At 33.1% G+C, this 22,075-nt stretch overlaps 2 protein-coding genes across 3 annotated transcripts in view; both read left to right on the forward strand.

Moving 5' to 3' along the window:
• The window catches only part of LOC123536572 (vesicular glutamate transporter 1-like), a 173,797-nt gene that overhangs the window by 65,970 nt on the left and 85,752 nt on the right, over positions 1 to 22,075 (forward strand). The gene's annotated exons all lie outside the window — the stretch shown is intronic.
• On the forward strand, positions 519 to 2,144 carry LOC128550029 (uncharacterized). Its single transcript, XM_053527875.1, has one exon. The coding sequence runs from the start codon at positions 519 to 521 to the stop codon at positions 2,142 to 2,144; it is 1,626 nt and encodes a 541-aa protein (XP_053383850.1).

Below are 22,075 nucleotides of genomic sequence, written 5' to 3' on the forward strand. Positions count from 1 at the left end.
GTATCGTAACTACTACGAGATACCGCCTGACGATATTGAAAATACAGACCGCGACGACGAAAATTTTGATCAGTATGTAAGGAAACGAACAAAACGCTTTTATGTCGGCGGCTTCAAACCTTCTATAACAGAAACAAAAATAGCGAACTATATTAACAAACGCGGGCCAAAAGTTACACACGTTTCGATCAGAAAACATAAATTTGGAAATGTTACCATTCGAGTGAATGTTGAGGCCGATGAGTATGCTAACGAAATGACAGACGACCCCTATTTTTGGCCAGATGGCGTAACATGTCGTCCATGGCTATCTCGAAAAGCCTATAGATCGCATGTTCAGCATCATGGAGACAGAGATGATTTTTACGAGAACAAGAGAAGTCAGGAGTGGTCTGATGCCTGGCTCGGCTATGGTTACCGTGACTTTAACAGCTACTCGGTATTAGACTACAACGATGACAATTAAATTCATGAGCCAAACCGATTTTAATATAGCTACATGGAATGCGACGGGAATAATGTCGAGCGCCAGCTATCTGAGCGACTTTTTAGAAAATCACAATGTAGATATATGCGGAATAGCCGAACAATGGCTGTACAATCACAACCTAAGATTTCTAGATTCAATTAATACTAAATATATCAGCCATTCTATAGCGGACTCCGACCTCAACATTCCAGGAAATAGACGTGTTGGTAAAGGGGGTATTGCTATTCTTTGGAATCAAAATTTAAACAGTATTGTCGCACCACTATATTTGAATTCAAAATGCATCATAGGTATAGAAGTAAATGTAGCTGAAGGTGAATACCTTTATGTATTTCAAATATACCTTCCATGCAAAAATCATTGGATTGTAATATTTAAAAATAGTCTAGACGATGTAGAGAACACACTTTGTCAATATAAAGATAAGGGTAATGTGTTGGTAATGGGCGATTTTAATGTAGAACTTCCAGCCAGACACGAACTCAGTTTTCAACCTGACCATCGGGGTAATTTGCTTATTGACATTATGATCCGAAATCATTTGATAGCTCTTGACGGCACTAAGTTATGTAATGGGGCGTATTATAGTAACGTGTCTTACAATAGCTCAAGAGAAACTCTAATCGATCATATTCTTCTTTCTCAAAATGATATAGGCTGTGTTAAGGCATGTTTTATTCTTGATGAAAACTGTTTAAATGTTTCAAACCACCGCCCGCTAGTGTGTACATTAGCCATCTCTGTGAATGAAAATAAAGCCACCAAAAACATAAACGCAAATAACAGTATTAATTGGAAAAATGTTAAACCGCAGAATATTGACAAATTTCGCGCATATTTAAACAGCAGTAATGTATTGAGTGAGTGCATATCTAGAGAAATTTCTTCAACAAAAGATATCGACGAACTTTACTCCAAAATCATAAGCACAATACAGGAAGCATCGGATAAGTGCATTCCGAAATCAAAATTTAAACCCTTCATAAAGCCGTACTGGAATAATGATTTAGATCGTTACCATAAAAATATGTCTATCAAACGAACTTTATGGTTAAATGAAAACCGCCCAAGATATGAGAATTGTACAAGTTTTAAAGAATACAAGGATTCTAAACGCATGTTTCGAAATCTACATCGAAAGGTAGTCCAACAGTATGTCGAAAAGGTCGAGAATGAAATTGATACGGCCGCAGAAATAGACAATAATGAATTTTGGAGATTAATTAATAAAGAGAGAAAGAAAAATAGGACTTCTCCAGTGTTCGAAATGAATTTTAACGATAACATTTGTAATAATCCAGTTGATATAAATCGGGGCTGGAGGGACTATTTTACTGAACTATATAAACCTACGAGAAATGCTGACTTTGATGATGAGTATATGAAACTTCGCAAAGAGGAATTGCAATGTTTTGAACGGAATGCAAAAATCAATGATTCTACTAAAGTTAAGATAGAAGAGTCCATGGTCCGTAAACAGTTAGCAACCTGCAAAAATGGTAAAGCCGCTGGGTATGACCGCATCAATTACGAACATATTAAACATGGCGGGGATTTAATTATTATCGTCATAACAAAGTTTTTCCAAAAAATGTCTAATTTCTGTCATATCCCAGACAACCTTAAAAAAGGCTGTTATAACTGTACCTTTTAAAGGCAGTAATAAAAAGAAAAACGATCCAAACAGTTATCGAGCAATATCCTTATGCTCCAATATATTAAAATTATACGAAAAGGTTATCCTGGATATCACTGGCAAGAATAATAGCTTAAAGGTTAACGCTCTACAAGGGGGTTTTCAGAAAAATTACAGTTGCGTAATGTCATCATTCCTGCTGCGCGAGAGTATTTACCTTGCAAAAGAGAATAGGTCAAAACTGTAGGCCTGCTTTCTAGACGTCCGTCAAGCATTTGACAGAGTCTCGCACTCTTTACTCATGCTAAAACTGTCCAAGATAGTCAATTGCCAGCTATACAAAATTATATCCAACATGTTTGTAAACGTTTCAAGTTGTGTTAAGACTCAAGGTCTAACTTCAGATTGGATCAAAAATAGTACAAGGCACGCGCCAAGGTCAATGCCTAAGTCCCTGGCTCTATTTATTATTCATAAATGATTTAATGAATGCCATAGAGTTATCTAAAATATCCTTTAATATACATGAAACGCCTTACGGATGTCCCACCCATGCTGATGATATGGTACTTCTCTCATTAAGTAAACATGGCCTTCAACACATAATGGATACATGTCATTAAAACTCAAAAACTGAAAGGTATTTGTACAATGCAAGCAAAAGCAGTGTTATTGTTTTCAATGAGAAAGAAAAAATGTTAAACTTAAGACAATGGAAATTAGGAGAAACAAACGTAAATGAATCCGAATCGTACATTCATTTAGGTGTCTATTGTGATAAGTACATGACCCTTAACGTGAACATCAATGAAGCTTGTTCTAAAATACGAAAAACCTTCTTCAGTATGGCAAATGTAGGTGTACATAAAAATGGTCTACACCTCTTAACAGTCAAACACCTATACCAGTCAGTAGTTTTATCTAAGGCTTTATTCGGGTGCGAACTGTGGTGTGGTATTACGGACAGTCAATTACAGTCGTTAGAAAGAGTACACCGTCAATGCATCAAATTTATGCAGACAATGCCGCGGTATACACGGACGGATATAGCGCTGGGTTGTGTCGGTGCCCTCACTCTTAAACAAAAGATTGACAAACGAAAGCTTTTGTTTCTAGGCCAACTTTGTAATTTAGATGGGAACAAACAAGTTCAGACACTATTTGCTACCCGTCTCATGCAATTTCTTAACAAACCCAGTAAAATTCTAGGTTATATGCCGGATATTTACCGCATACTCGGCAAATATGATTTATGACACTTTATACCTGATTTTGTTAAAACCGCGAAATTTCCAACTGTTTCGACATGGAAATCAGTAATAAAAAGAAAAGTCAAAGATTACGCAAACTTTCAGTACAGGTCAAATTTAATTAACAATGAATGTTTGCATGCCTTTCTGAGCCTACACGGAGAGTTACTTCCGTGTGCCGTATGGCAATTCTGTCAGCTTTATCGCGATTACTTGCCTTATTGTAGAACTGTAGTCGCAACAATCAGCAAACTATTTGGTAATAGATATGCTTCAATTTGCCCATATTGCAAACTGATTTCTGACTCAATTGCAGAACACCTTCTGCTTTTTTGCAGAGCGAATGATTCCATTCGACAAAATATGTGGTCTACTCTGCATAGAACCCTAGGAAATGAGAATTTCATCACGTTAAGTGACATGCATTATTTAGATCAAATAGTGGAAATGTATTCAGGTTTCACCTCGATGACTATGTGTGACGTACAGAGAATACAATGTTTTAAAGTCATACTGAGATACACACACCACTTGAACAAAAATACTCGGCAAACTTTTTATGTAAGATTTCTTAAATTATCCCTTCCCCATTCCTCCCTATTCCCAGTTTGACTCCCTAATATCTTCCGCTTTCGATAAGGGTCTCGACACCGGGAAAGCTAAAAAAGAATTATACATAACAGACTTACATCGAAGCATCTTTATACATTTATATATAGCCTGTATAAAGGTTGAAACTGAGAAAGTCTGATTCTACCGCTATACTTTTGTATTATAACATAGAATTATCTAGATTGTTTAAATAATATACTTCATCTCAGTTGATAATCAATTTAACCGTGATCTAAAATATGTGCTGTACATAATGTTATATATGCATTATTATATGTCGCGTTTCTTGTTTTGTTAAGCTATAGTACATTATATATATACCTTTACCAATTATTCAAGGGAAGTGCTAAAGCCCATTAATTTGAAGTCTGCTTACATATTAAGCTGTGAGAACATTAGTAATTATATTATTATGTTGTAAATATTAATTATTTAAATAAGTAATGTCATTTCAAACCAGAACGAATTCTGTTATCCGCTCATTATGAAAATATGTAATGCTTAAATTTGTTTGTTTAATTTTTGTTCACTTTCATTCATGTATTTGTTTACTTCATGTATTTGTTTACTCTGTTCATTTTAATATGTGTAACTGTTACCAATTGTCTGTATTACATGTTTCTCATCTTATGGTGAAATAAAAGATATCTATCTATTATTCAAATAATTTGTGTCATTGAAAAATTATTGGTAAACAAAGGTGATCAATCGCCTTAAATAAACTTTTTATGAAACATTCAGCATATCGTCTAATAAATTAAAAACTTCAACAAACATTTTTCTTTAAATCACATGTTCCATGAAACATGTCCAATTACTTAAACTGGTCTATTGTATATGTTTCTCTTAAATATTTAATCTTTAGATATTTACTTTATATGTAGAAAATTCTAATCAAATATATTTAATTCAACTAAGTATATTAATTCATTCTTTAAATCGAGCAACATTCAGCATTACATGTCATGCAGTAACAGTCGAATTTTGAAAACCTTCCAGTTTTTTTCAGTTGTAGTACACATTTATACTTTGGTTAAATATACATGTTTATTTTATCAGTAGGACATGAATATAAGAAGCGACAGACTCGCCCGCACTCTGAGAGACATGTTGTTTTAACCATAACGAGAACTGACCTAGGTTTTAACCATATATAAGTAAGAGCAGCCTGTCGCTTCTGACTATTGACAATAAATAACAAATGCTGATTGAGTAGGATAAGGCCGTGACTTTTATTATTATTATATCATTACAAAAAATTAAATTAATGAAATATCATGGCATATTGTATGAGATAGAAGTATCATGAAATGAAGCATGAAATGATAGATTTCTAGCCAAATTGATAGAAACAAAATAGGCAACGCTATGATGCTGAAGCTCTAAATTTATGATAAGTACACATGTACTAGACAATGGAAGGAGAACGCAAAATTGCAAATTGTGCTAGCAAAATTCAGCTGCCGAAAATCCGAGGCCAAGATGCTCAACAAATTCTCAACATCATGATAATGGATTTAAAGGAAACAAAAATATGAATCCAGTGCAAGTGCAAGGGAATATATAATTAGAATAAAACTGCCAAATAGATACCATATTTTTGCCATGTTTATGCAGCAATATATCAGCCATGATGGGAACAAAAGTCACGACTAACAATTATATATATATATATATATATATATATATATATATATATATATATATATATATATATATATATATATATTTGCTCTTAAGAAGATGATATTTTGCAGCAAAATAAACAAGTCCGCTGCTGCCCGCGTATTTACTTGATATAACATAATTATCATATTCTACAAAATAAAATATTTTCTTTGCTGAATAAAAACAAACAGTTTCTTTTGCTACAAAACCTTAAAGTTTCGCTGAATCTATTTCATTTTGTTAACATGACTATTTCAAAGGGAAGTCGGGAAACTGCGAGCCGGCTGCCTAACCCCTAACTCCTATTTATATATCTTTTTTACCCTCATCTTTTAGTTATGTATTTTAATTTGGAGGGGGAGTGGGGAGGTAGTGATATCCAAATGCTGCAAACAGAAAGGTGTCTCCACCTCCGACTTCCTTGATCTATAACATTCGTTTTTCTGGTATTAAATGAAAATTGGACATGATACAGGTCGTATCATTTAGACAAATTAAATATTCAGATAAATACTTAAATAAACTGAAAAAAACGCTGAATTTCGTAGATGAAACACTTTCATATGCATGAGCAATATCTAAAACAATCCATAATGATGCCTTCATATACAGTGTGGCGAACTTTTGACTTCTTGGAAGAAATAATTGTCTTTATCCATCAAAGACACTGTATACCGGTGTTGCAGTAGGTGGCATGACCTGGTGTACTGGCGCTGAAAAATATATAACACGGCAGCAGATTTTATTTAAAAAAATGTTAGGGTGAGGAGGGTGAGTATTTTTATACACGAAGTGTCGACTTGCCTGCTTAGTTATTTGTGAAGGAATGAACCAATTTTAAATATAAAATTGATCAAAATGACCACGCCCGTGAACTGCTCGTGCGTGAAAGTGATTAATCGAGGCACGTTATATTATATGGACTGGATTAGAGTAACAGAAGCAGAAATTATAGCTCTTGCGTACCTACTGTAAAATAACATAGATTTATTTCTCAAGAGAACATAAATTCCTATAATGTCTGTAATATTTTATCCTAATGCATAGTACTGATAATACAAATAAATGTTTTAATTCTATGTTTCCATATACTAGTAATAAATGTAGTAAGTGTTAATATTTTATGAAATTCGGATTTATCATATCTTTAATTCAGGTTGATTCATTTTTTCTTATCTGTGAAAGGTTTATAAAACAGAATTTAGGTGTGTCCATAACTTTAAAATATTTATATCGATATCTTCATAAATTTGATATAAAAAAACTGTAATGTATTTCTGTAGCATTTAGTTATTTGCATACATGTACTCGTATAAGCATAGTATTGCTAAATCTCAAAGATTCCTGGTTAGTTTAATATACCTGTACAAAGAATTGTCACCTTTAAGCAATCTTTTAGATAAAGCCCTCTTTGTTCAGCCGCACACGACTGGAGCCAATAACACGCCTTATCCATTATTGAATTGTAAATATACTGTTTGTTTGATTCCAATTCTGTAATTATAAATGTTGACTTTCAATATTGTCTTAATAGGACATATTTGTAATATGATAGAAACATATTTCCTGTAGTTGGAAATGAAATTGATGCGTAATGGGCGATTACGTCAGAGTCTGTTTTAATAAAATCAAAATTAGCATGATGTATTTAAGATCCCGATATCAAGTTTTGTATTTTGCTTTGCTGGATGTTAATAAAATCTATAAGATGAAGCTTAGAACGCAACAAAACAAACTACTAGCAAACTTGGTTTGAAAATTTCTGTCCATGAGAGTTAATGAAATGGGCAACACCTTTAACTTCCCCAACAATGCTATAATACAGAAACATTCCATGATCCAAAGACTCTGACAGACTCATTGACTTAGTTCAAGTCATGTGATCACCTTCCAGATTTTAACCGTGCGCATCTTTCTGTTATTGTTGTAATACAGACTTTCTATACATTCACCTTACAGCGGCCTCATAGAGGAGGTGCAGAATAAGTAACTTGGAGGCAATGGCTATAGAATCTCAGCCTCGGGCCATAAAATTGAAGTTTGCATCAATTTAATGCAGAGTAGAAAAAGGCCTTTATAAAAACAACAACATATTTTCCTAGGTATCAAACTATTTCTATTTACGGAGAAAAATATCAACGGTAAAGCCCAGTCACATAATTACAAGTAACGTTTTCAGTTATATATGAAGAAAAAAAAGACAATTACTGCGGGACTGGCAAAATAAATAATTTATATTTGCCAAGAAACCCGAGGACACCAAATATATTTTTTGGAGGTATAGTGCATATTATGGAATTTCTTTCTTTAAGAGTACAGAAAACTAAATTTTGATATATCTTTAGTGTTAATAGTTTATTATGTCCAAATTTCGGATTTAAAATTATTAACAAGTATTACACAATATCTTTATATACATAATTTAGATATGATTATATGCGTAAACAGTGCTTTTTGTGTGAAATACATGTATGAACTATTATATACTTATTACTAGATAAGTAAACACAGTATAAATATGTGATGCAACTGCAGAATAATAAGTACTTCTTGCAAAATTTGGCAAATTATTGTGATTGCAGCTCCATATAGACAGTTAATTTATATATATTATATTGAAGCGGTTTAAAACTCAACATTTAAGCTTCGGATTTGATTCAAATTTTCTTGGAAAATTGCCTTTTATGTAACTCATACATGACAAAAATTATTTTAAAAATACCTATTCGCATAACTGTATACTTCATAGGACTGACACTGCAAAATGAAAATACAAAACGACACACGATTCTTTGCGCCAGACAAACTGATTAAATCAGCGAATGTCTTTCATCATAATGATTTAAGTGTATTCTTTATTGATTACAGTAATGTGTTGTTTCACGTCAAAAGTCACATCAAACCTTTAGCACTGGTACTTGGAAATTAATATTTAAATCGTAAAATCCCACCTTTATATTTTGAGATGGAGAAAATGTCGACATAATTCATGTCTGCATACTTATAGCCCGCCAACTTAGCTAAATAGGGAGAGCGCAGATCTGATCTACGAATGGCGAGGCGTATTCTCCGTGACGATTTGATAAAAGACATTGTGCCTATAAAATCATTCGTTCTCCATCTCTGATTCATATGGAGAAGTTGGTAGTTACTTGCGGAGAACAGGTTTGTACTGGTACAGAATCCAGGAACACTGGTTAGGATAGCTGCCCGCCGTTATATAACAGAAATACTGTTCAAAAACGGCGTAAAACCCAACACAGACAAACAAAAAAGATAAACATGTAATGATGAACTATTCTTGTAATATACGAGCATAACACATCTTCATCTTTTATAACTTATATAAACTCTTGTGAACTGAGATTACAGCAAAGCTTAACAACAGATTGTGTTTGGATGTGTTATGTAATCTGACTCTGACTTTTTGAATAAGTATATTTCTGCTTGAGCAAGAACTGACGCACAGTGTTGGGATAAATTGAATGAAAATGCGATATTCCAATCATCCAATACATCTTGTAAATTTAATTAGTCATGTCGAAAAAGAGAATACTCCAGAAAAGGAAGATTTAGGAAGAAAAAAAAAACCCTGATAACTGTAATCTAAGAAAGCGGTTGTAATCTAGGATTACGTTTGCAATCTAACTGTTCAGACACATCGATCAGACTATCAAGTCATTGACCATTGCATGTTGTTGATAGTTGTCATAAGCTGTGGAAGTGTAACTGGAAATGTTATCTTAACTTTATTATTTCGTACATTCAATATACAGTGATGGCAAAATCTGGCTGTGACATTCTTTTCCTGTTGCTTTCGTATAGCACTGATATTAATAAACACTAGTTTCGAGTGTATGCATTTTTTAATCCCCCGCCACGAGTGGTGGGGGGTTATAGGGATGGTCTCCGTCCGTCCTTAACACTTTCGTGTCCGCTCCGTATCTCCTAAACCCCTAGAAGGATTTTCATGAAACTTGGGTCAAATGATCACCTCATCAAGACGATATGCAGAACTCATGAGTCACCCATGTTGGCTCAAGGTTAAGGTCACAAGTCAAGGTCAAATGTTTGAGCCTTCCATTTTGTGTCCGCTCTGTCTCTCCTAAACCCCTTGAAGGAATTTTAAAAAACTTTGGTCAAATGATCATCTCATTAAGACAATGTGCAGAATTTATGAGTCAGCCATACTGACACAGGGTCAAGGTCACAACTTAGGGTCAAAGGTTTGAGCCTTCCATTTTGTGTCCGCTCTGTATCTCCTAAACCCCTTGAAGAATTTTCATGAAACTTGGGTCAAATGATCACCTCATCAGGACGATGCGCAGAACTTATGAGTCAGCCATATTGGCTCAAGGTCAAGGTCACAACTCAGGGTCAAATGTTTGAGCCTTCTATTTTGTGTCCGCTCTATATCTCCTAAACCCCTTGAAAGAATTTTATAAAACTTAGGTCAAGTGATCCCCTTATCAAGATAATGTGCAGAACTTATGAGTCAACCATGCCCGATCAATGTCAAGGTCACAACTTAGGGTCAAAGTTTTGAGCCTTCCATTTTGTGTCCGCTTTGTATCTCCTAAACCCCATGAAGGATTTTCATGAAACTTGGGTCAAATGATCACCTCATCAAGAAGATGCGCAGAACTTATGAGTCAGCTATGTTGGGTCAAGGGCAAGTTCACAACTCAGTGTCAAAGGTTTGAGTCTTCCATTTTGTGTCCGCTCTGTATCTCCTAATCCCCTTGAAGGATTCATATGAAACCTAGGTCAAGTGATCACCTCATCAAGACAATGTGCAGAACTCATGAGTCAGCCATGCAGGCTTAAGGTCAAGGTCACACCTTAGGGTCTAAGGTTTGAGCCATCAATTTTGTGTCCACTCTGTATCTCCTAAAACCCTTCAAGGATTTTCATCGAACTTTGGTCTCATGATCACCTGCTCAAGAACTCATGAGTCAGTCATGTCACCTCAAGGTCAGTGTCACAATTCAATGTCAAAGGTTTGAGCTCACTATCTTTTAAACTTCTTGAAGGATTTTCATGAAACTTGGGTCAAATAATCACCTCATCAAGACGATGTGCATATTTTATATGTCAGCCATGTCAGTTCAAGGTCAAGGTCACAGCTCAGGGTCAAAGGTTTACCCTTTCACCATCCATTACAGTGGCGGGGGATTTAGCTGTCTTTCAGACTGCCTTGTTCATTTTGTCTAGCCTTACTCATATCTTTTTAATAGGATCTACAATTAAAAACCCCTTAGCAAAGTTTATCAAATACCTGATCACAATCGTTTTAACGGTTATTGTATTAAGTATACTTTAAGTATCTGTGTCATACTTTTTTATACCGATATGATACTATATTGTTTAAGGAAAAGAGCCAAGAAAGAAAGAAAAAAAAACAACATCTATTCTTACATTAATTTCGCATTGCTTTAAGCTTGGCAAATTGGAACACGTATTGCCCTCGGCCAAAACTAATAAATACTGAACAATTATCAAACAATAACAAATGCATAGCTATTGTATGAAAGAAAAGAATAATTAAGTAGTAGTTTTATTTGGCACAAGTGTACATAACATGGCAATTTAAAACAAATGACATATAACATTGGTGAACTTCATCAGGCTAGAAATATGGCATGACATAGATAAATTATATGAAATAAAAGCCATCTGGCATTATCAAACAAAGTGGAGTGGATACTATACGTTTGAAGTATATATTTTCTTGTAAGTCGTAAATAGACGTTTCACATATGATATTAAGAAGCTGGCATATTCGCTAATTATTTATGGATTGTGACAGAGCTTCAGTGATCATACGATAAAGCTGAAATTACAACCGAAGTATTTGCCACAAATATCACCTAAACCTCACATCTAAAGACAATTTAAGTCATTTGATACAAGTATTCCATTACAGAGAAGTACAGAAATTGAATAGAAAGCTTATCATCTCAAAGAATTATTCACAGTTTTCTGTCATTAAAACGGCTTTAAATGTAAAGCCGTGTGAACAATATTGTTTCGAATGATAATGTTCCGCAAAGTCGCAATACATTGTGTGAGAATATCAAACGTTTTTTTAATATGAAAATCTGGTCTAGACCTTTGTAGTGTTATTCTTTGTATATGTACGTGTATTCTTTGTAAATGGCCAAATGCAAATTGTTTTGCTGATTATGCCAATAAACTTTAAACTTGGAACTTTTTTTTTCCTTTTTTGAAAGATTCTTTTCTTTTTTTTTTTGGATAATTTCGATCGCATGGTGTGGGGGTTAACTGGACTTCCAAATGGCATGTTATCCCATAGATGTGACAATTTGTACTTTTACTAATTAAAAGCTTACTTCCAACGATTTGTATTTGATTATTTTCCATGATTATAAACATGAAGCTGCATAGTTTTAAGAATTGTGTTAAAAAAGAAATGCAGCTAAATGTATATCTTTTTGTCGTTGTGATTTCCGCGTGTCAGATTTCACATGTAGCACCAGTATGTATTCGTACATTTAAATATATAGACTAAGTTTACTTTCATTTATCCCATTGGAAAAAAATACCGGTTCAACATATATTATTTATACCAATCATTGCACTAGACCAACCATATTTGAAAAGCGCTTGGTAAAATTGACTGAAATCCGGGCTTATATAAAAAATTGAAATGATTTAAATTTACTTTGGTTAAGTGCTAAATCTATTTATTTTAAATAGGTTACGACCCAAACCTTTTTCATGATCTTACTATTTCATATGATGTACTATGGACACGTGGGATATGTTTAAATACAAATATAATCTGTCAAAAGATCCTTTCGCGGCATAGAACGAAACCAAAGAACATAATAGCAGACTCGGTTTGAGGGGTTATGAAAGGTGCAGCACCCCTCATGTCCCCTAGCACTGGCGTAGCAAAATTTTATTATAGCAGAAATGAATGTACTCCATGATCCAAAAGGACGAGAAAATATAACAGCAATTTGTTCAAGTACTGTGAGACTTTTTTACATCCGTCACACAACACTTGAGTCTGTTTTTGTGATAGTTAATAAAATCTGTGAAAAGATCCCTAAGAAGCATAGGCATAATGCCAGACTCGGTTTAAATGAGTCTGTGACCCGTAATTGTGTTCCTCCTTTTGAAGAGTATTAAAATTCTACTATAATCTACTTTGACTAATTTTTCAGTAGGGCGTAGGTTTAAGCCGCACTAGGACCAAACTTTCTTATTTATTATATATTTAATAATATACTTTTAATACTACATATCGATTATAAAATTCAGTACGTATTGATTCAAATACATAGGAAACACAATACCTTAGAAACGGATTTTTAAACAGAATTTCATTCAAACATTCAAATATATATGTGTAAATGTACGTTATCACAAACAGATGACCATTTTAAACATTAATCCTGAAACGGCGTGCAGACGAATTCTTTTTGACGGTTATATAACCAGCAACGACGATATTATTTCTTCACTGTTATTTATGATAGTTAATAAAAGATAAACAAAGATAATAATAATAAAGTGTAACATAATTTCGCAGAAAATCGTTACGTAATCAAAATGTTACGATATAGAAGGGTTTAACGTAAAGCGATACGTCACGTGATCTTTACATCAATGGTAGTTTGATAGTAAATTCTTTCTCTCTTCATACTGGGTAGTTAGGTCTTTGCAGCAACTTTTCAGATATTTTGAGCAATACTTCATTTTCTCTTGATATACAGAAACGTCATGTCACACTGATCCTTACTATTGATTCTATTGAACGCTGGAAGCTATATGTACCGTCAAAATATTGCAGCCAATTTGGTGCAAGCGTTTCCGAAAGGTCTGGTGAGGGTGTTATTTTGACAGTAACTGAAAGAAATGTACTAATTTCAAATTGTCAGAACTGAATGCTAAATGATTTTCTTCTCGTGTATAAATAGCAAATGAAGCCACTTTGACCAAACATTGCTGTATTCGCATTTTCCGGAATCAATGAGTCTTCTAGACACCATTTGTTCGGTCTAAGCAAATAATTCCATTTGTGCCAAGTCTTTTACAAAGTAGACTTCTAATAGATTTTATTTACCTAAGGCTGTTTGCATTACTGATTTATAACTTCTAGCTTAGCCGTTGATAATATTTGCATTAATTTCAATTTGCAATTCTTGTGAATTTCGAATATCTCGTTACGTTGTTTACCCACGGGTTGTTTTCTGAAAGAACTAATCGTATTATATCTATGCTATAGCAAGTTTTCCAAGTTTCCAAGTTTTCCAAAGTTTACAAGTAAGTTTTCAGTATGCATACTGACAACATTAAAGTATTTGTACCACTACGGTTATTATATGCCAAGAAGTGTTTTGTGAATAGCTTTTAAAAAACTATTGATGTAAACAGATATTTTATCTGATATTCATTTCTAGTGTTGCCCTCATATCTGTGTAGCTTCTTTAAAAATGTATTGAAATGACTTGAAAACAAATACTGATAAAGACCAATATAAAACTTTTTTTTTAAGGAAACGATTTAAAATTAAACAAATTTATACTTAAGCCCGTCTACGTCGTGCTCCAATAAGATAGCACATACCATATCATTACATTACTATATCAAGTTAAGTATCATTGCTCCGGTACTTAAATGACTCGGGACCCAGTCTAAAATTAGAACTTTTAATTACCTTTAATTAACTAGGTATTTTATTGGTCAGTTTATTCATATGCGCTCAGTGTGAGTTGCAATTCATACCGTAAAGGCCTTTGCATGGTAATGTTACACATACGAGTTATTGTGTCGTAATCAATGACCATGTAGTTCTGAGAAAAGCATGTGCCCCACGCACGTGGTCTACCAATTAAATGTAATCATAATTTTGTGCGTTAAACTTTCTTTGCAAATGGTGTATTCATATTCACATATATTATGGAATTAACAACAGCAGTGTAACTTTGTGAAATTTAATGATATCGTATGAATGACATTAACGTTTGAAGTTTTGCAAGAGATTTTCCATCGTCATGCAATATGACTGTCACACGGTAAGTAGCGTACTTATCATTTTGAACTTGAGTTTTTTTACAACCTTACAGTTGTGGTATTAATTTGCAGTGGCATGCTAAGAAAAGTACATTAAGATTTCAAGAATTCACGGCAATCCTAACAGCTAGGGCAAAACCATGGTCTTTAATGATCACAAATTTTGATAGCTTTCCCCCTAGAATCTAGTATATCTGGTAATTCGTAACAGGAATTTCAAAGTGTTTGTTCGTTACAGACGCGATAAGCATTTGACAATTAAGAAAAAACAATAACAATACAAGCATATACAATTTATTTTCTAGTGATCTTTCACTAAAATATTTTATCTTAAGATATTTACTTCAAATGTATAAAATTCTTATCAAATGTATTTAACTTTAACTTTACTGAATATATAAAACAAGTTTGCATATACAGCTACATTCTTAATCAAATGTATTGCAGTAACAGTTGATTGTTAAAAAAATAGCCACTTTTTTCAGTGGTAGTACACAATTATGCTATGTTTATGTATACATGTATACTGTGTATACTATTTTAAAACCTAATGCATAATACTGTTAATACACATAATCTTGTTAATTTTATGTTTACATAAACTGAATAAAGAATTGTTACTGCTTTTAAATATGAACTTTGGATCCGTAATACCTTTAATAAATTTTGCTTGGCCTGAATTTGATTTGATAGAAAGCAGAAATTTTCATGACCTGATCGACTACATAATTTTATTCTTAAAAGTTAGTGGATTACATACATGCGAATATTAAAGAAATTTATGAAAAATGAACATTTGACAAATTTTTTATTTACTACTAAACTTATCTTTTGACGAATTTCTTTTAGTGTAGTCTACCGTAGAGAAAGAAACATTTCATTTTAGAGAAATTGTGCAATAAGTGATTGAATTACTTGCAACAAAACATACGGAACGTTTTAAAATTGCTTTATTTTATACTTGAAAAAGTCCTTGTTACATATTAGAATAAATTAAACTCCAAATATTTGGTGATCTTTAACAATTCCTTACATAAACTGTCGGTCAATATTTTATGTCATGTACTATTCAGTATAGTTTAGCTCTGGGCAAAAGTTAAAACTTAAAATAAAACAATATAAAAATGTATGTCCGATGTCTTAAAACATTTATTGAATGGTTTGCCGGTCAATAGTCGTAAAGTTTGATAACCGGTCACTCAGACCTCGGGCAATAATTTTGACTAACGGGTAAGTGTAAACAGAGTTTAGTATTTTATCTGCAGTTTCCAGTATTCTAAAATTAGTCATATCGAGCTTTATAGTGACTCGTTCACACGTTCTAGGCTGTCTGATTTTCTAAAAAAATCCATAAGATTTGGGCACTGTAAAAGTTGCCAGTGTTACAAACTTACATAGTGAATTTTATCATTATCCTAATTTATTATTTAAAATATTGTGCAGGAAGCAATAACGCTTTTGAAATAATGAAGAAAATTAGCAGTTTGCTATCCTTTTTACCAATATCTAACATTTACTTTCACTCAGTAAATCATTTTTCAGTGTCATACAACTGTCATACATTTTTGTCAAACTTGGAGGAAATAGACATGTTGAAGAAAAATGTCAACCTATCTGTGGGCGAGTAGCTTTGATGCTATAAACATGTCTATCAACAATTTCCAACGTTTGCTATCCAGTATTCATAGAAATTGACAGAATTGTTGAGAAAAACTATGCTGTTTCTGTTGCTGTTCCATCTCTAATAGAGCTTATGCACGACATTCTGCGCCTAAGTCAAATTACATTTTATTATCCTCTATTATATATTCCCTGAACCTAATTAGGTCTGCAGAGGAGGAAAATAAGACAGACTTATCTAAAAGGTGAATGAAAAGAAAATAATCATCGTAGCTTTCATGTTACATGCATTGATAAAGGTAATAAATATTAATGAATTCATCGCGTGTTAAGATCGACTTTCTTTTACAGGAGTGAAAACTATTGAACATTATTAGTTTTTCGTGATTAGATAAGAATGAGTGTTGCCGCCAAGCACGCAATAGTTCTTGTATTGAGTGTCCGACATTTCCTTGTACGCTCTAGAACATATTGAAGACATTTATTTGTTTTAACTTAACGACAATTCGTACAATAAAATAGATTAAAAATTATATTTAATTTATTTAAATAACTTTTATCTCATCAAATATAGAATAGTTAAGCTACTGGTGATGTCATATACATGTATTTAATTCTTGGCCTTAAACACGCCATAATATATAGAGTTTGATTATATTTTAAATTTGGCTTTTCGGCTTATTGTAAAGGAAGAAGACCCTTGGTGACTATTTTGGCATAATTGTTGGCATCTGGTGGCGTTCTTGAAAGAATTCTTACACGGCTGTGGAGCCTTACATCTGTGCAGTGTATTTTTCCTCTCCAAAACAACAGTTTGTACTTTTCATAACTAAGGTTTTTAAAGTCCGTCACGAGGTCAGATGTACATGTATCTACAGGACCACTAGTATTCCCCTTAAGAAACCAGTAATTATCTATAATTGGTGACTACTTATTCTTAAAGTAATAAAAATGAGAAGAATTGTAGTCTCATTTGTATTCCTTTTTTTGGATTGTGAAATATAGTATTATTACTTCCTTAAATGTTTTGTGACTAAATTACTGCATTTTTATAACCTAAAGTTTATGACATTCTTTATCATAAATGCTCGTAAAGTCGCGCAATTTTTCCGCTGCAGAACTCATGCATATTTCTCGATACAAATCTAAAAATCTATAAATATAAGACGTCTGATTTTAAAAATGTAAGCAGACTGTGTAGCATTTTCTATTTGTTGTTGATAAAATCACACATTCATTATAATATTATGCTAACCATGCTACCCGCAAGCCTACTACGTAATGAAATTTGTCGAAAGCTCAGTAGCAGTACTAAATGACAATCCAACACACCAATCTATTCTAATTTGCAAACGCTACAGAGAAAATGACGTTAATTTCGTTTTGGGACTTATTCGAGATTGTTGCGAATTCATCACTATGCTTGTCACCAGATAAAAGACAGAGGAAAACATGCCCATGGGATGGGAAAAGTAATTGACTGTGTGTTGTGTTGTGTTCGCATCGTGCAAACAATATGACTGTGACATCTGATTACGAAAATACATCTATCTTCACCTTGTATTGTGTGTTTCCGAGTTAATTTAGTTCTAGGTACGTCATATCAATAAATATGATATCTTCCTCAATGTAAAATCAGTTTAACTGGCTTTCATTCACTATCGAAAATATGAGAAGATTTTTCAGCATATTCAAAAATAGCAAATAATTTGGTGATGACTAAATATTAATGTGAAAAGTAAGGTATTTGCAAGTTTCTTCAATTTATCATCAAAATTCTATGTCTGATTTAAAGTTGCATACTATGTTGCGTATTTTGCATAAACCCTTCTAAGTAATCAAAGCCTACATGCTATCACTTGAAAATATCTTCAACATTTAAAACCTCTTAAAAACGTTGATGCTAAAACACTAACTCCAAACTGAAAGCGTTGCTAAATTCACTACAGATTATTTCTAAACTTGAAGGAAATCATAGACATAAGCTGATTTAATATAAAGAACTCGTTCTACCATTCAGAGCGCTGAAACACTGAAAGAAATTTCGAAATCGGATATGTTTGAATTTCAAGAAATTGACTATGGAAGCAGCTCTTTTGTTTGAAACCATGCATAACCTTCCATGTAAAGAGCTTGTTCTGTTAAAACTCGGTAAAACAGTAACACATCCTATTGGACCTCAGTTACAAGGGTGCCGATATAAAATCCGTTATTCGCCATAGCTTTCCTGCAATCGTCATATTAAGTAAACAGAGTAACCAAAACATAACGTTTGTGATATGGTTTGAAGCTTTTAATGACTTTTTCCATGCAATCGTTTTTGTTATTTCCGTACTAAATATATCTTTTTGGTTATCTTGTGTCGTGTCATATTATAGTTTCCATTCGAAAGTTTGCGTTTTAGCTAGTTTTCTAGTTTTCAAAGTAAAACTTATCGTAACTCGTCTCGCTTAGGTGAGCCGGCAAAATCAATGCATTATAAATGTTATATGTAATATATATTAACCTTTTAAGGCCAACAATTAATGAAAATCAAAACGTTTTAGCAGAAAAGCATATCTTATGAACAGGCTGTGAATTGATTATAGTTGAAAAAACATACGCTTTATATAACGCTTTTTGTTAAATGTACATATTATAATTTTTTTTTATTAAAAACATATATATCGAGGGCATTCCGGACGAAATTAGCTTCAATTTAGCAACAGCTGGCAGTAAGTCGTATTATGTAATCTGATTCAGTTTCCTTTCACAGATATTTCTGCTGGAACAATCTTCAGTCCGGGCTGTCGCACGGTGAAACGAATTGAAAGAAAATGTGATATTTCCGTCGGTCAGTTAGGCTTGTAAATTTAATTACTAGCCATCTCCCCGAAAGATTAACGTGGCTGAAAATCATTACTGGTAATTGTAGGTTGGAGTTACAGACACATCAATCAGGATATCCCATTCATTGATCATAATTTTATTGATAGGTATTCCTTTTGAAATCTCCATTTGTTTTCACTCCTACACATTACACATGTACTGTCAACTTAGATTGGTAAAAGGCATTATTTGACCAAATACGTTTTGTCTTGCGTTAAAAATGTGCTTTCTTTTGTTAAAGAGTGTTTTAAGAGAAAGCGAAGCTAAAATCGAAAACTAGGGTTGGGCTGATTACTTAATAACAGACAAATATCTACATTACTATTTTAAGTAGTGGCTATAAAACATGCTGAAAGCTGTTGCCAAGCGCAAATTAAAGGAATGAGTGCAAAGTATCTCTTAAAGGAATGAAAGCAAAACATAGTATGCAAGATAAATGTTATAGTAATAGGACAAAACATAAAATAAAAGGTATCTGTTATAGGAATAATGCAAAGCATAGTTTGCAAGATGTCTGTTATCATCATAGTGCAAAACATGGCATAATTTAAAGATGTCTATTATAGGAATAATGAAATACATAGTATGCAAGATATCTGTAATAGAAATAATACAAAACATAATATAGATATATCTCTTATCACGACACAAAAGACGTAGCCCTTGATCGATATCTCACTTTTTCCAGGTCGATAAATTCTCATTAAAATGCAATTATTGAATATTATTTTATCACTGTAAACGAAGTATTCAAATTTTATCATTTACTTTTTGTCGTTGTGTAGTTAATGTTCTTTGAAAATGGCATTGGTTTGGAACTTAGTTCGAAATATTACAAGGGTATTTTAAAAAGCTAACGCAGCTGTATATGCCTGTCTCAGGAACACCATTCATATCAATGTTACATAGATATTAATTTCCAAGAATTAAATTGCATTTCTTTAAAAATATTGTATTTCATATGGTGTAGTTAGATATTTACAGAGACATTTTAGAATATTTGGAACTACGCTTTTATTATCGCTAAAACAACAAGTGGCGTCTAGCGAATACAGTAATTGAATTCCAAACCGTTTTTGTTATAAAATGTGCACTCTTTCTCAAATTAAAGACTGAAAAAACACAGTGCAAATAACCTTTCTTGACAAATTAAAGCACCTTTGATCATGGTAATACTAAACTTGAAATTCCATAATATGACATTGGTTTACATTTTGATGTATATGATATCTATAGTTCTACGTTCTCAAATCTTCACAAAAGTGTTGAAAAACGTCTTGCATTTGACATTTATGGTTATTGTAATCTTATTTTGATATGTATCCTTGCTGTTTACATTTACTACAAACTTCATTCAATGACATTGTATTGATTACAAGTAACATGCAATGTACAACTTCCATAGACCCAACAGGGATTAATTTTGAATACTACATATCGGACACCAACAAGGTGTAATAATATTTTTGAATATCATCCGGCTGGATGTTATTCGTTCCAAAACCTAGCAAGGGCAAAGCGTTCCAGTGATTTCATTTAGTGACTATAAAGATGCTTTTTTATTGTTTTTGGTTGGGGGAATTGTGTCCCACAATTTTGTGGCCTGTTGTTAAGGACCCAACCTTTGATATTACAACAGTATGACTAAGACAGTATATAATTCATATACTGTCAATTTTATTTCTTGTATATTTCAAACAAATTTTGATATTTTGTTACATTGTTGTATGATATCATGTTTATATGTTCCGTCATTTATTATTAAGTGACCTTTTCGATTCACATGGTTTTAGTCTTTTCTCTCTTGTATATCAAACAAAGAAAACTTCGTACATTCAATTTACCTTAAAAGGTAGACATAAAGATGCTTTTTTATTGATATACTCGGTGTAATTTGTTTTCAAAACTGCGTTCCAGAGAGTTGTTCAGGTTTCTAGACGCTTATGTGAACATCCAGCTGAAACTATACGAAGAAAAAAACTAAAGGTTCTTCATGCTAACTTTTTCGCTTAGTAAATATATCAAAATTTGATTTTCGATATAATAAAACAAATAACACAAGCCTGCTCGGGTGATATGGGTCATTGTCAACCTTCGTAAAATAATACCACCTTCGGCTAGCGCTTCGGGTGTAATTACTTTTCTCAGGTACAATATGCCGTATTCCCCTTGTAGGCAAATCTGTCTATTTAATGAGGGTATAAAGCCCCGACGAAAATGTCCAAGACTCAGTGCCAGAGCTATCGCGTGCGCACTTTCATTGCCTCATTCTTCTAATCACGATTAAGTAATATTGTTCAATAGTCTTCGTTTCTGTATAGGAATGCTGATCTAAACACGCAATGTATTCTTTTACCTTTATCTGACAGGTACAGTAGTGGGATGTTCAGCTGATTACATTCTTTTCATTCACCGCCACCGACCTTATTATGCTCAAAGATCATACAATAGAGGATAGAAATGACATGCATTTTGTTGAAGGGGACTTTAAATCAACACCTAATAGTTCTAATGATTGTTTTGGAAATCAGCAATACGTCACACATTATGCAAGCACTAGCACAAATATGTCAAAGCATTTTATTTTATGAGAAATGTGTAAATAACGACTAAAACTGAAACGGGAACACTTTGATACTTCGAGCGCATCGGAAATAATTGTTGCGACGCCCTCAAAATCTATTATATACGTACGAATTTTCAGTCTGATATATAGCCTGTAATTCACCAATGAATATAATACCCTATTTTCAACTCCTATTTGATACAGAAAAATCAAATTGGCGGAACAAATTTATTTAGTTGCGACGTTCCATGTGTCAAACAATCCAACATTTTAAACGAGTTTTCTGCCTTATTTTTTAAAAATTACAGTCCCTTTTGGCT

The sequence above is a fragment of the Mercenaria mercenaria genome, chromosome 17 (assembly GCF_021730395.1).
Source record: "Mercenaria mercenaria strain notata chromosome 17, MADL_Memer_1, whole genome shotgun sequence".
Classification (NCBI taxonomy): domain Eukaryota; kingdom Metazoa; phylum Mollusca; class Bivalvia; order Venerida; family Veneridae; genus Mercenaria; species Mercenaria mercenaria.